The sequence below is a fragment of the Diadema setosum genome, chromosome 1 (assembly GCF_964275005.1).
Source record: "Diadema setosum chromosome 1, eeDiaSeto1, whole genome shotgun sequence".
NCBI classification, from domain to species: Eukaryota; Metazoa; Echinodermata; class Echinoidea; order Diadematoida; family Diadematidae; genus Diadema; species Diadema setosum.
The window spans coordinates 15,755,318-15,770,420 of record NC_092685.1 but is presented as its reverse complement, the minus strand read 5'-3'; the positions used below and the strand labels follow the sequence as shown (position 1 = coordinate 15,770,420).

The 15,103-nt window shown below is 36.3% G+C and overlaps 1 protein-coding gene across 1 annotated transcript; it reads right to left on the bottom strand.

Moving 5' to 3' along the window:
• Positions 1–4,555: 4,555 nt before the first annotated feature.
• LOC140237265 (prolyl endopeptidase-like) lies at positions 4,556–14,979 on the bottom strand. The gene is made up of 15 exons (XM_072317212.1): positions 14,893–14,979; positions 14,031–14,062; positions 13,102–13,213; positions 12,484–12,562; positions 11,558–11,770; positions 10,872–10,998; positions 10,100–10,319; positions 9,269–9,487; positions 8,562–8,816; positions 8,175–8,350; positions 7,878–7,947; positions 7,029–7,175; positions 6,237–6,386; positions 5,555–5,743; positions 4,556–5,033 (listed from the first exon to the last, which is right to left on the bottom strand). Exons 1-15 carry the CDS (start codon positions 14,977–14,979, stop codon positions 4,983–4,985), a joined length of 2,127 nt encoding a protein of 708 aa, XP_072173313.1. The 3' UTR covers positions 4,556–4,982.
• Between the last annotated feature and the right edge of the window lie 124 nt (positions 14,980–15,103).

Below are 15,103 nucleotides of genomic sequence, written 5' to 3'. Positions count from 1 at the left end.
CTGAAAAATTAGTGACACTCCAAAATGTCATAAATTCCTTATTTTTATGCCTCTGCCAACGAAGTGGCCGGAGGCATTATGGTTTCGGGTCGTCCGTCCGTCCGTACGTCCGTCCCGTTTTGTTTTTGTCGATATCTCAAGAACCGTGAGGTGGTTTTACATCAAACTTGGTATGAGGGTATATCCTGGGGGGATGATACTTTGTTTCGATTTTAGGGTCACAGGGTCAAAGGTCATAGGTCACAGGTTATTTTGTGAAAAAAAGGTTGAAATTTCATGTTTTTCTCCATATCTCGCAAATGGTTCAAGGTATCTTCATGGAACTTAGTATATATGCGTGTACCGATGAGCAGTGATTATCTAGGGAAGTTGGGGGTCATGGGTCAAAGGTCAGGAGGTCAAAGGTCAAGGTCAACTCCTCAAAATATCACTACTTTCCTTATATTTATGCAATGCCTGAAGGATTTTTTAAAACTTGATGTATGCATGTATAACCCAATATATATTCTGTGGGAAGTTTCTTGCCAAAAGGTCAAAGGTCAAGTGAAAGTGCTAAATTGCACTTCTTCCTCCATATCTCAGAAGTAACTCAAGGTATTATCATGAAACTTACATATTTATGCATGTTCTACCTAACAGTGATTCTCTTTGGAACTGTGAGGTCAAAGGCCAGGTTTAGATAATACTATTTTACCATTTGATACTGAAATTATACTTTTTCTCAATACCTTGAAAATTACTCAATGCATAAACTTATAAAAGGGTCAAAAGTCAAGTAAAAATCATCAGTTCCCCCAAATACCTGCACTCTGATGTTTTAATCATTCATCCAATTGAACCTAGTTCTAGGAAAGTGAACATTCAGCACATTTGTGGCAAACCTGTCATTTTAATATTTTGCCAATTGTGTGAAACTGTCATCACACATTGTCAAGACATTGTACTATAGACCTATTAGGATAACCATGCATTATGGCAGAGGCATACACCAGTCGCCGTAGCGACATTTCTAGTTCACCCTATTTTCATCAAATTTTTACCATTGAACTGGTAATATTTTACTCTTTCTTATCAGACTAACTTATATTTGGACTGGATTTCCCCTTTAAGTATGTAGCATTTGTGGCATTGCATTAATCTATCATGCTATTGTTTTGTGTTTGTTTGTAAATATTTCATGTCTGTTCATGTAATGTAGAATACACTGTTATACACATGTACACTTGTATTACACCTAGCTAACTGTGGATGATTCCTATTACTGTATGTATTTCAAATTCATGATATGCAAGCACAGGAAAGTGTCAAACTATTTTGATAACACTGAAATTTCAGGTGCTGTTTTTTATATGATTTTAAGTCTGCAGACACATACCTTGATTTGATTTTTACAGATATTGGTGCCATATTTCAAGGAAAATTGTTAATCGGGATCAAAGTGTTGCCAGTTTCCTATAGATCATTTGTATATGAATACCTGAAGCTATGTGTTAATGACAAGAGTGCTATTTCTTTCCCTATGACCATTGCAGGCACTATTTAAACACATTTTGTGTTTGAAAACTAACTCTGAGCTACATTGTTGAAGATGCTCAACACTTTGTACCAGTCTTTGATATTGTTTAAAATGAAACTACAAGTGTATTGGAAAAATAGAATTGAAAATAATCATGAAATGCTTGAAAAAAGTGAAAGTCTGCAAGTGACCAGATATACATGTATCATACTCAATATTTGCTTGACAGTCCTGTTAGAATGAACCATTCAGTGAACAGTTTATTAGTATGGTGTTATTTGTTCAAAGATGTCTTCTTGATAATGACAGCACATTTCTCACAACTCCTGTATTATGGAGCATTTATTCACATGATTGAACATCACAATACAGCTCAGTCAGCCAAGTTTGACTATTTTGGATATTGTCAAGGTTACACAGGGTTAAACAAGGTTACACAGTGTCCTTAACGTTGCACAATGAGAAAAGCCTTCTAAATTTACCAATCTAAATGTAGCCATTTCTCAATTGTGAAGAAGCTACAGTTTGTAAAAATATTGTGTCTGTAAAGCAATTACAGAGTGTACAGCCCCTTGACTGATTCATCACAAGAATATGTAACTTGAAATGAAAATTGCCTACAAATAAGTCATTGTCAATATATGAAGAGTTTGTTCGCAAAAACCGATGTCCATTTTTGAAGATTTTGAAGTACGGTCTCTGTCATAAAGTACAAAATAATACCTTTTAAATGATATATCGGTCACTACATATAAAGGTACATTTTTTAAGTTATGGTCAAAAGAAGCAAAAATTTTCTTATTATTCTCTCTATTTTTCTTGACCTTTAATCGCAAATATCTCCATTTAGAAAATATGGACTTATCGGTTTTTGCGAACAAACTCTTCATATGTTCTATATGTTCACATTAAAGGGAAGGTAAACCCAAAGAGCAATGTGGATTGAGTGAAAGCAGCAACATTAGCAGAACACATCAGTGAAAGTTTGAGGAAAATCGGACGGTCGATGCAAAAGTTATGAATTTTTAAAGTTTTGGTGTTGGAACCGCTGGATGAGGAGACTACTAGAGGATATGACGTATGAGTGGACAACAATACAAAGAAAATATAAAGGAAATTCGACAAAAATTCACTTTTCTAGAATTATGAAAGAGCAATGGACCAACCGCTTTCAGAAAGCAGGGGGAATAATTGCCACCCTTAACATTATGTCAATGTCAAGTTGATGGAATTTGTAATTTTCATGAAAAATGGATTTTTATAGTATTTTCTTTATATTTTCTTGGTATTCTTGTCCACTCATACGTCATAACCTCTAGTAGTCTCCTCATCCAGCGGTTCCAACACCAAAACTTTAAAAATTCATAACTTTTGCATCGATTGTCAGATTTTCTTCAAACTTTCACTGATGTGTTCTATTAATGTTGCTGCTTTCACTCAATCCACATTGCTCTTGGGGTTTATCTTCCCTTTAAATCAAAATTTTTCCTGCCTGCTTTAATGGAAAATGGGTGATCATGTAAATATAAATGTTCTTGAAAATACCACAACATTCACACATGCTATGAGCATTTGTAACATTCATGACAGTAGCAATTGTAACATCAGTGTAAAAATAAAGTAACCCATTTTTCACTCCACTTTATTTATGTAAGACTTGTTGGATATGAGTAATCATTCTCCACAGTTGGTACTCTATTCTGTGTATTTGCTGCAGAATAAATATGTCTAAGAAAATTAGTCAAAAGACTCAAATTCATAGTGTACTGTTCTGTGCTTCTTCTGGCCCAATGATTCCACCTTTATCATAATCAATGTATGGTATATGTGTACCAACAGTTTCTGTGTTGGTGCAACTCCTTACAAGAAAGAAAGGAACTCCACACTAGATGACTTATAAAAGTAATATAGAGTAAGAATTTCATCAAATTGGACATAAATTATGAAAGTCGTGGAATTCTTTGTTCATAAAATGACACTAGTCACACATAATGAAAATTAGCCAAGGTGATGCTAGCAACTCTTCCATTCCTTTGTGCAGAAAACGTCGTAAAAAATTTGCGCATGGATGATTGTCCAGCAACTACAATCTACACTGTATTCATCTATGAGTTACACTGGAAGGATATGGTAACACATTAAGATTTGATGTTAAGAATACAATTTTTTTTTTTAAGACTTCAGGTACAATAAGAACTTTCATAGGTACAATGTGCATTTAGTTAAAGGTATGGTCTAGTTTTGGTTAAGATAGGGATTCAGGTTTTTACTTTTTTGTGTGAGATACAATTGGAAACCACTTATATTGAAGAGCATAATATTCTAAGATGAAATAAAAGTATATTTTGATGAAAATCGGTATTGAAATGTCTGAGATACCGTAAAACAAAGCAAAACAAAGTGGTCCTTTAAAAAGGTGGGTCCCACCAATTCTAAAACTGCTGTTGTCTTGGGTGTTCAGAGGAATTTTCTTAAAGGGAAGATAAACCCCACAAACAATGTGGATTGAGTGAAAGCAGCAACATTAGTAGAACACATCAGTGAAAGTTTGAAGAAAATCGGACAATCGATGCAAAAGTTATGAATTTTTAAAGTTTTGATGTTGGAACCGCTGGATGAGGAGACTACTAGAGGTTATGACGTATGAGTGGACTACAATATCAAGAAAATATAAAGAAAATACTACAAAAATCCATTTTTCATGAAAATTACAAATTCCATCACCTTGATATTGACATATGTTAAGGGTAGCAATTATTCCCCCTGCTTTCTGAAAGCGGTTGGTCCACTGCTCTTTCATAATTCTAGAAAAGTGAATTTTTGTTGAATATCCTTTATATTTTCTTTGTATTGTTGTCCACTCATACGTCATATCCTCTACTAGTCTCTTCATCCAGCGGTTCCAACACCAAAACTTTAAAAATTCATAACTTTTGCATCGATTGTCCGATATTTCTCAAACTTTCACTGATGTGTTCTACTAATGTTGCTGCTTTCACTCAATCCACATTGCTCTTTGGGTTTACCTTCCCTTTAATGACTGCATCCACAGTGCATCTTTTTGGCGGACAGATGCTGGGGGCAGGTCCTATCAGAGTTAATACAGCAGTGCTCCATGGCTACTCTACAACTTTTGACACACCCCACGTTACTGGGGCTTCTCTCACAATTCCCTGTTCAGAAACTATGCCCTTTTTCCACACATAATCTCCAACTCCTTTTATGACCCCATTCCCATCAAAGTTACACGATGGAAAAATCCTCAACATAAATATTCTTTCATTCGCCTCTGATGATGTAAACCCATCCTCTACTTTGACATACTAGTATTCTAAACTGAGTTGCCATTCCACTAGGCAGTGGGTTACAATAGGATACTTTTGCTTTGATTGCATTCCGTAAACAATTGCAGAAGAGTAAAAGATTATAAAAAAGCCGTTTTCAAACAGGGCAAAGGAGGTCAGTGTCATCTGCCAAGTCCTAGCTCTCTGTAAAGGAAAGCCCATTCCAGAGTGGCCTGCATGCAGAGGGGAAAAAAGGAAGACATAACATTACATGTAGTAAAGTATCATATACATGTTTTTTACATCGGTAAGTATTTTTCAGAACGTTTCAAGGATAACATAGTAGAGTCTTGTAACAAAGTGATAACCTTGAATGTTTACAAGGTGTAAGGATTTGTTTTCCTTTTAAAATTACAATTTAATTTAATTTAATATGTAATATATTTGTTGAATAATTCCTTTCTTTCATACATCAAAAAAAAAAAAAAAAATCCATGAGACTGGATGGCATTATATTCATTAAACCATAAATAATTGAATGGCAGTAGCTATTTAAATATAATGTATATCTACAAATTAGCAAAGTCTTGGTCACTTTTTAATTTTTATTAGTAACATAACAGTACCTGTCCAATCCATTCGTTAATTTATTACACTCTGTATTAAAGGCGATTTCTTGAATAGCGTACTCAACAGAAGGGGCTAGTCTTGCTTTTTTGAATGTTCAGTCATCAAGAGCAATGTACTGTGTCACCTGATCAAAATTTCTGTCAACTTCTTCTGGCCCAAAGTGTCCTCCGTCGGTATACACCTTCATCACATATGTTGGCCTGTGGTCCTTGCATGTTACGTGTCGTAGCTGTGCCATGTATTTCAGGGGACCCCAGACTGGGACCCTTGGGTCAGTTGTTGATGTTGTAACAAGAATGGATGGGTACTTTTTCTGAGGTATGTAGTAAAACCAAACATAAAATGGGAGATTTAATAGTCAACAAAGTGTACCTTTTCACTATTTATTAGTGTACACTTGTGGAACTCATCCCCAAATCAAACAGTAGGCCTACTGCACAGATCATGGTAAAAATGAATTTGTCTTGGATGGTAATACATTTTTTTTTTTTTTTTGACGACACAATTTATCTATACGCTTTGTATAGAGTCATACTGATATTCTAGAGGTTGCACTAGTATTTCACAGGTTTCAGAGAATTAATTCAATGTTTGTTTTTTGTCGCAAAAACCTGTATTCAGACCACAGCATTTTATCCTTAAGCCATACATCAGCTTTTGTGTACAGACAAGATGATATTTAAAGATTTCAAGGCCTGCCTATGAATGTTACATGACAACCCAAAAAAAAAAACCCTGGAGAAACAAATTGCAAAAAACAAAAACAAAACAACAGACATGAGTTAAAAAGTGATCTTCAAATTTACTTGTGATGTGATGTTGTGATAAGGGCTGTATGACGAGATGGTCTCAAAGGCAGCAGCATCAGTTTGAGGGTCGCCCCACTCCATGGTGTCTTGGAGGGTCAGAGGTGAGTCTCTGTCCAACATGGCTGACAGAACATCTACAAAAGGCATCTGACATGGGATTTAAGATATGATAAGATGGCAATTTGTACAGAATTACAGAGTTATATCGCTGTCTTTGGTTCTGCAGTATTACAAGCATTGAAAAGTCGAGCACCACAACTATCAAAAGCCGCAACTTGATGGAAAGGGGGGAAAAGCACAATAGTATATCAGTACTGTAAAAGTGGATTTTTTCGCGCGAGTAATTCTTTGCGCTCGGCCGGGTAAGATGGATTTCGCATGTTTTCAATTCCGCGGAATCAGGACATTAACTACGTACTGGAATATATGGCATGTAAAAATATTCACATGCTTTTATTTTATGCGCAAAAATTTCCACTTTTACAGTATATCTTTGGAAAAGTACTACACACTGTCACAGATAATTGCAATCTAGAAAAGGCTCAAATTTAAGGGGTTGTCACTAGGAGACAAGTATTGAGGACTGTCTTTGGTGATCACATGTGATTCATGTACCATACATATTCTATATTGCTTGATAAAAAGGTGATGCTATCAATAGATCTGTGAGCCTGACTGCCTGCCATGAACACACACACATTAAAATAAAATCAATGCATCATTATTGGATGATAGAGGGCGTAAAAAGGAACCTCACACAAACTTGAGCAGCTGAAAATGGAGACTTACTCGCATCACAGCAGCTTTCAGTAGTTCAGGGAATCTGTTGCAACATGCAGCAATGAGGAGCCCACCTGCACTAGCACCCCAGGCTGCTGTTAGCTGGGGCTGGGAGTAGCCTGCTGAGTGCAACAGGTGGACACAGCTCTGAAAGTCCTGCAGAGGAGAGTGTTAAAAGTGAGCATGACTTGGGCAAAGATGAACAATGTGTTGTGTGGTTAAAGCAAAGGCAATGACATGGGGAGTCCCATTATAGCGATATAGGACACAACAGTACAGGATCGCCGTTTACTGCACCTATGCGTAGGTTCATGTTTTGCTCACACTACCAGTACATTGTGTATAATACCTCTCTCTTTCTCTATTACACACATATATACACACAAACACAAGAACTTTCTATGACTTCATACTTTACTTCCTTGTGGCATAAGGTATGTCTCTGTAGTGATTTGAGCCACCTCTATGTCCACTCCCAAAGAGTTCAATTTAGGTAGGACTTTAACATCTTGCAATTACCCAGTGATTCCTCTTAAATGAGACAAAGGCCAATTTATTACCTTGCCCACATATACAGCACAAGCCTGCCGTATCTTTTGACCATCCAAATCCTTGTTGATTTCTGTTTTGATGTCATCCATTGCCACATGAAGAGCGAATCTCACAGACAAACATACAGCTACTTTGATTTTGACTCACACAACCATCCCAACCTACCACAAAAACTGTTCTTTTCAAAGCACTTTAAAAGTACTAGGCCTATAAGATGAAGTAAGAGAGGGCCACTTTCTCTGCTCTCAACCAGTTCTTGTGCCTCCCCCCCCCCCCCATCATGTTTATGTTAAGTCAAGCACTTACCTCAAAGCTGTGATGTTTTTGATCAAGCCTCCCTCCATCATACCAGTGTCTTCCCATTTCTCCGCCTCCCCTGTGAAGCAACAGAACAGTGGAGTTTCTTATCACATTCTGAGAACTGAGTTCTATGAAATGTCTTCTGTAGGATTAGATATTTTTCAAACTGCAACAACCTGATCACTTATATCATAAAGAGTAATATAAGTAATATCGCTGTATTACACATGTCACTATCATATGCAGTCTGATACGAGGCTGAACTTGGATATTTCATCAGGATGTTGACAAGAAAATGTTCACCTGACGTGGCAGAAAGCAAGCACCCATCCACGATCCACCAAAGCTCTCCTCTCTGTGCAGTACTGCATGTCAACACTCCTCCCATAGGCACCATAGCCAATCACCAGTAAGGGATTGCTGCCATCCAGACGGAGATGTTTGTTGTGGATGACGGTCATTGGGACTTGTGTTCCATCCTGGAGGGAAAAGAAATGGAAGGGGGCAGTTAGTAAATTGTGGTGCGGTGTGGTTGTGGTGGACTCCTCACATATAAGATACATCTTTTAACCTGCGTTTTTAGAATGTCCTACTAAAGTGTCCTACTACTACTACTACTAAAAGAGAAAAGAAAAGTACAATGACAATGACAAAAATGATCATCATGAGGGAACACTTCATATCACTTACCCTGCTAGAAGAGAGCATCCTTGTGCAAGCATATCCTTTTTCCGTCCATGGGTTATTCCCCTCTCTCTTTTTCTTTCTGTTCTGTCCAGTTAAGACTTCTAATGTATCTTTGTCATGGCAACACACATGGCCAGTTTGAAGGTCAACCTCAAAGTCGCGAGGTGGGAGAACGGGAGAGGACAGCTGGAACTGGAATGTTGCCGAGTTATGATCAGAGTTGACCCCTGGAACAAGACTTGTACAATCTGCTGGAAGCTGGAAGGCAAGAATAGGATTTGGTTTCAAATAATTCAGATTGCTGTGATATGAGTCTAGCAACACACAAACACACACACGCACACACACGCACGCACACACAACACACACACATAGTACAAACAAAATACAGTGGACTCCTGTTATAACGAAGTCCTCGGGGCCGGCAGTTTTCTTTCGTTATAACAAAATTTCGTTATAAGATATAACCGAACAAATAAACAATACAAAATAAAGAGTGGATAATGTTGCTGTCTTAATTTTTACTTTGTTTTAACCAGAATTTTGTTATAACCGTGTATATATCACAGACAATGTACAATGTATTGTTATGATTGTGATGTCATCAAGGACATGTAATATGTACAACACTCCCTAATAATCAGATCAGTAAAATAAGTCACCGAGGGAGTAATTTTAGTAGTGAGACTGAGGCTAACACTATATCATACCTCAACAAATGAGGGCTTGCCAGACGTGGAGATGTGTGGTACAGTGATTAACTGTGGAACATTGTTTGCCACTACACACAGCACACAAGCCGAGGAAAAGACATCCATGTCTTGCAGCACGCATCCAGGAGGAGGGACGAACATGTCTCGCCATGACAACGTGGACTGCTTTAGTCCCTGCCCCCTCTTGGAAAGACCACTGGATTGTGCGCTGATGAGCTGTGTATCAAGGAAAAATTTTAAACATATAAATAGTGAGACAAAAGATTGGAATGAGCAAATAAGGCTGGCAATGAGGCAGCTGCCAACTACATGTAGATTCTGCTAATACTTACCACTGATAACATGTTACTGCTACCATGGGTCATATCTATTAAACATAGTCAACATCACAGAGCTATGCAGAGATATTTTACATCATTCTTTATTCACATCTGTAAAATCCTAGGCTTGAAGTAAACTAATTAATCTGTGCACAGTCAATTCTCTTATATCATTATGTTTATCATATATTTACATTCTGGAAGAGCTACATGTAAATACACTTCATACAGCCAGCAGCAGAATGTTTGAAGCAAACTGGAATGTACAAGCAAACATCCTAGCCCAATTTTCCTAATGACAATAATAAGATATTCAACAAAAGTACATATAGTTTTTATTATTGTTGAATAATGGATTTCATCTTCCTAAAAATACATAAAATAACGCCGAACTGAGGAAAATATGGTTACAAGATGGTGTCTAATTTATTTTGGATGTCTAAAATTTGTTGAATGGATTGTCTAACAAAGGAAGCACGCCACCAAACACAAAATAACGGACTATCACCTTTAACTCTCTCGAAGGGCCAGGGTTAGCCAATGCAAATAACGTATCCTTGCAGTGGTCAATGTAGCACTCTACTCCGTCGCGTCTGGGCCAGATCAAAGTGGGTGGGTTCTCCACTGAACCATGAACATCAATCAGCCAGACTTCTGACGTTGTCTGGGAGTTGCAATTGATGGCAGCAAAGCGTCTGTCTTTTGTATGAGACAGGTCCACAAAAAACCTGAGAGAGAGACAGATACATCAAGGTTATCAGATAGAAAAATTGAGAGAGAAGAGAAAGAGACGGATAAATAGCCAGATATTTACAGGCAGATTGGTAAATACAGATGGATACATAGAAAGATGAAAAGAGATAGACAGCAGAAATGAAAGAAAGAAGAAAACGAAAGAAAGAAAGGGATATAGAAAGTGAGAGATGGTCACAACTAGATAATGTATCAGTAAATTATATCACATTTAAATTAGTATTGACAAATGTATCCACTATGTAGAGAACAAAGAGAATGAGGGACATTAGGCCCTACCCAGCATGTCCAATGTATAATATAAGCACTAGATACCCAGTTTGGTACAAATGTACTGGCAATAAAAAAAAAAAGAGTGCTTTTGAAAAGGAATGTGAGTTTGTTTGTTTTTTTAAATCCTAAAAATTTGTTAGATCTAGATTTTTTTTTTTTGTTCTACCCTATTTCAAATGACATGTGCATAACATTATTTTTACTGGTCAGAGTTTATAAAATTTGACGTAGTAGGCAAGAGATACTGTCATTACCTTGCATCCGTCTCTTCGAAGATCAAGTGATCGTCTGCTGTTGAGGAGCCAATCTGATGACACCAGACCTGATGGGACCACAGACTGTCTGCAGTCGTGTACAGCACAGATTCTTTGGCACCAAACTCTGTGTTAGAATGGAAACAAGTTCAAAGCATGTAAACATTGTGACTCACATCAGCTGCAAATTCTAGCTGCATTGCACTCAAAAGTTAGGTCGAGGATACTAGTATGTAGATTCTTCACAAACACTGTACACCAACTGCACAGTGGATTATGATTAGAGAGAGCGCTGGCATACATATTTAAACCATTTAATACAAACTCGCCTCACAACAAAGTAATGTGCCTTGCTTGCGGGCAGATGGGTTGACACATATACATATGTATTAATCTAGTAATTATATTTTTCTCTTGCAAACACACACACACATACATTGTATATGTATATATATATAATATATATGTATGTATATATATATATATATATATATATATATATATATATATGTACACACACACACACACATACGTATATGTTAATAACAATTCAAATAAAAGTTGTACCATGAGCAATTTCAAGTAAATTTATATCACAAGTTCATTTGTTATATATATATCTTTTTTTCAAATGTTGTGATGTTTACATAAATGTTTTAATTTATTAAATAAAAGAAACCACTCACCTAAATTGACAATGTTATGTATACATTCCAAGCCTGTGGGTTTTGCATCACTCTCTATACTGAAGATGTGACCTTCATACACATCAGGACTACTTTCTACGACAACCCCAAGAAAGCGTTGGCATGGTGATATGGTCAGTCTTGTGATGACCACATGTGGCTTTCCAATCTCTTCAGCAAGATCTGTAGCATCCAAGAGAATCCGTTCTTCTCCTGTGTGCACACAAGAGTATACCAAAGTGCTTCAAAAAATAACTTACTGATTATGATTTACTCTACAAATAATCTTCCTTTCTTCCAATATACTTCACATGCACTTGTATATTTCACTTATTCACAGCTTGTATCTATTAAAATAAAAGAGTCAACACTAAACAAACACATACAGTACTCCACTAATTACATCAATTTCTACCTGCATTTAAGTTGAGGCTGGTCAAAATATGAAAGTTGATTTTTGAAGTCAAATATTTCACTGCCATTGTCAAGCTTTGGCTACACTTTGTACTTGTGTTTTGATTTTTGATTGTCAAAAACAAAACTGGAAGACAATTACAGTATTGCACTATGGGGAGAATTACAGTAGTGATGATGATGGTGATGATGATACTACTACACTACTACTATGAATAACAACAACAAAAATGATAATGATAATAATAATCATAACAATAAAAGCAACAGAAAAAAAAACAGGAGCAATGTTATTGATAAAGAGAGGAAGGATGGTGCTATGATGACAAGATGAGAAGAATTGATTGAAGACATCATAATCACAGAGTAAATACAAATAAAAACAATAAAGAATAGATAAAAGGAACAGAATACAAAGAAGCCATCAAATGCAGTGCTGAAATTGACTACAAAGTATGAGCATACATCAAGATGACAAGGTGAAAACAACTGAAGATCCTGTGCACTAGTACCTGAAATGATGCTCCTCCGACAGAATGTGTTTGTGCCTTTCTCCGAGATGCTTTGATAATACACAAAGTCTCCAATGACCTGAGTGAAGAATAAACAAACACACATATCAGTGTCAATGCAAGGCTGGTCACACTATGGATGTGCACTGAAAGCTTGTCTTTTGAAATTGTCTTTATCCTGGAGCATCTCTTGCATTTCCAGACATACATTTTTTTTTTTCCTAAACAGTATCTTTTTCTGACGAGTTATAAAAATTGATTATCATCTACTACCTGGGTCCTGGGCAAGGCAATACACTGTCTCTGGGATGCTGCAATTTCCAAAACAGTTGATTACTGGTACATTTATTTTCCCTAATCAATGGGTTACAGATGTGCCAATCATATGGAATACAATGTATTGTACAAAAACAAACAAACAAACAAACAAACAAAAACAAATACTATATACATTGTAGTGAAATATTCATATTACAATACTGGGGTGAAAACTGAAAGACTGAATCTAACTCGCAAAAAAAAAAAAAAAAACTTCCTCTGCATGAAAGTATCCATTACAAATATTTTGTGAATTGACAGTTTTTATGCAGGATGTATGCTCAAATGCCAATGCCTCACTTGAATATCTCCATAGGATGGTGATTGGGAGCAAAGGTCATCAAGCTGTGATATCTCTCTCTTCAGATGTTCCCGAAATTCTGCCCATTCTGATAGAACCGCATCACAGTATCTGTAAACAGAAATCATGTCAAATAATACAAAGTTATTTGCATCTCGTTAACATTTCATTAACCACAAAGCATAATGAACTTATTGAAAAGCAAGAGATATACTGGTATAATATATATAGATATCTAGCTTTAAATGCTTGTTATTATACTGCCATTCTGAAAGTAAAAAAGGAAGTTGTAATCATAAAATGATATTCTTACACTACATCATAAGGATGGTGTTGAGTCTTCTATGAGTTTTTTTTTTCCATACAGAAAGCAAATTTGACATTTCAATAGGTCAGTTCAGTTTGCATTAATTAACATTTATCATTTAAGTGAACAAACTATATGGATTATTACATGTTTTGCTCATTCCAGGAAGACATGATGAGGTCCCTCTTACATTTCACTCTACACAGTCATTATCAAGTCAACATATTAATTATAGAACAGTTTCTCTTCTTCAAACCGGTCACAGTCTGGCTTGTGAGATATAGAAGATAGTGGGCAACATTTAGAAAGAAATTAAACTTAAACAAAAACAAAGTGAAAGACATCAAGAAGTGGGGAGATCAGAGAAGTCATTGTAAAACACTTACAGAAATACAACTTGCTTACCAAAACATTTTCTTGGGAATGTAAAAAGTCACAGTCTGGCTTGTAAGATATTGAAGATAGTGGGCAACATTTAAAAAGAAATGAAACTTAAACAGAAACAAAGTGAAGGACACCAAGAAGTGGTGGGATCAGAGTTCTAAGTCATTGTAAAACACTAACAGAAATACAACTTGCTGGCCATAAAATTTTCTTGGGAATGTAGGATAATGCGCTCACCTGTTTTCATCATTGATGTAGTGGAAAAGTTCCTGCAAAATAGAAATTTGTACATGAACCAAAGTTCAAAATTTCGGTTACATTGGATAACACCACTAAATATTGTTAAACATCAGTACCACATGCAATATAGCTAGTGATAATTAATGGGACAGCATATACACCTTTTCAAAATGAGTTTGTGCAAATAAAAGAATTTATTACTATATCTTCACTGTTTTGCATTTCAATGCATCATCATACTGACAGTATAAACTGAAAACAGAAATGGGATTACCATCATTTACATTTCTGATAGAGCACTTAACCTACCGGTACTCAATTTGTGTAATAATCAATGCATTTAATTACTCTAATCTAAAATATCTAAAATTATCACTTGAAAAGTAGTTGTAAAGCCAAGGAATACTTTGTAAAGTACTGTGACTTCACTCTTAATTGTATCACTAGAAGCTCTCAGTACAGTATTTCACATCTTTATTGTCCTCAACAACACAACTTCAAACCAATAATTTTCCCCTCTAGTCTGTACCCTTACTTCATCAGCTATAGCAAACACCATAATCTTTCAAAGTTCCCTCACACCGGTGAATGAAGGCGACTCCCATTAAAACAAAGTCCTTGGACTGCCAGTTTTCTTAAATGTTGTCACAGCCGAACAAATAAAGTACAGTGTACATGTATTGACTATTATAATTATATATTATATGATACACAAATACCAGTAACAATTTTTTGGACCTGAGTGTTAACCTAGTTGTAACAAAATTTCTTTGTAACCATGTTTGTTATTAACAGGAGTGTCGTGAATCAGAATTCTTGATAGGTATAGCATTCCTGTTTGGTGTGTCACCATGGTTACCTTTGATATGCCTTCTTGCATCCATGCAAACTCATCAACCCACTGATGTCCATGGATGCAAAATGATGCAGACTTTTTGGGTGCCATGGGTTCCTGTTTCCATGGTGACGAGCCTCCTGGAGGATGCGAAGACAGACTTCTGCAATATTGCTGCCTTACAACGCTCTTCACAGTGTACGTGCAGTCAAATGCCTTGCAGAAGTTGTTCCAA

Bases quoted from the DNA above. Each gene is read 5' to 3' on its own strand.
- LOC140237265 (XM_072317212.1), bottom strand. From the start codon at position 14,979: ATGGCACCCAAAAAGTCTGCATCATTTTGCATCCATGGACATCAGTGG. The intron at 9,488-10,099 runs GTGATAGTCCGT...CTTGATACACAG, and splicing joins GCCCTTCGAGAGAGTTAAAG to CTCATCAGCGCACAATCCAG. The intron at 6,387-7,028 runs GTAAGTCTCCAT...ATCCCATGTCAG, and splicing joins TGAAAGCTGCTGTGATGCGA to ATGCCTTTTGTAGATGTTCT.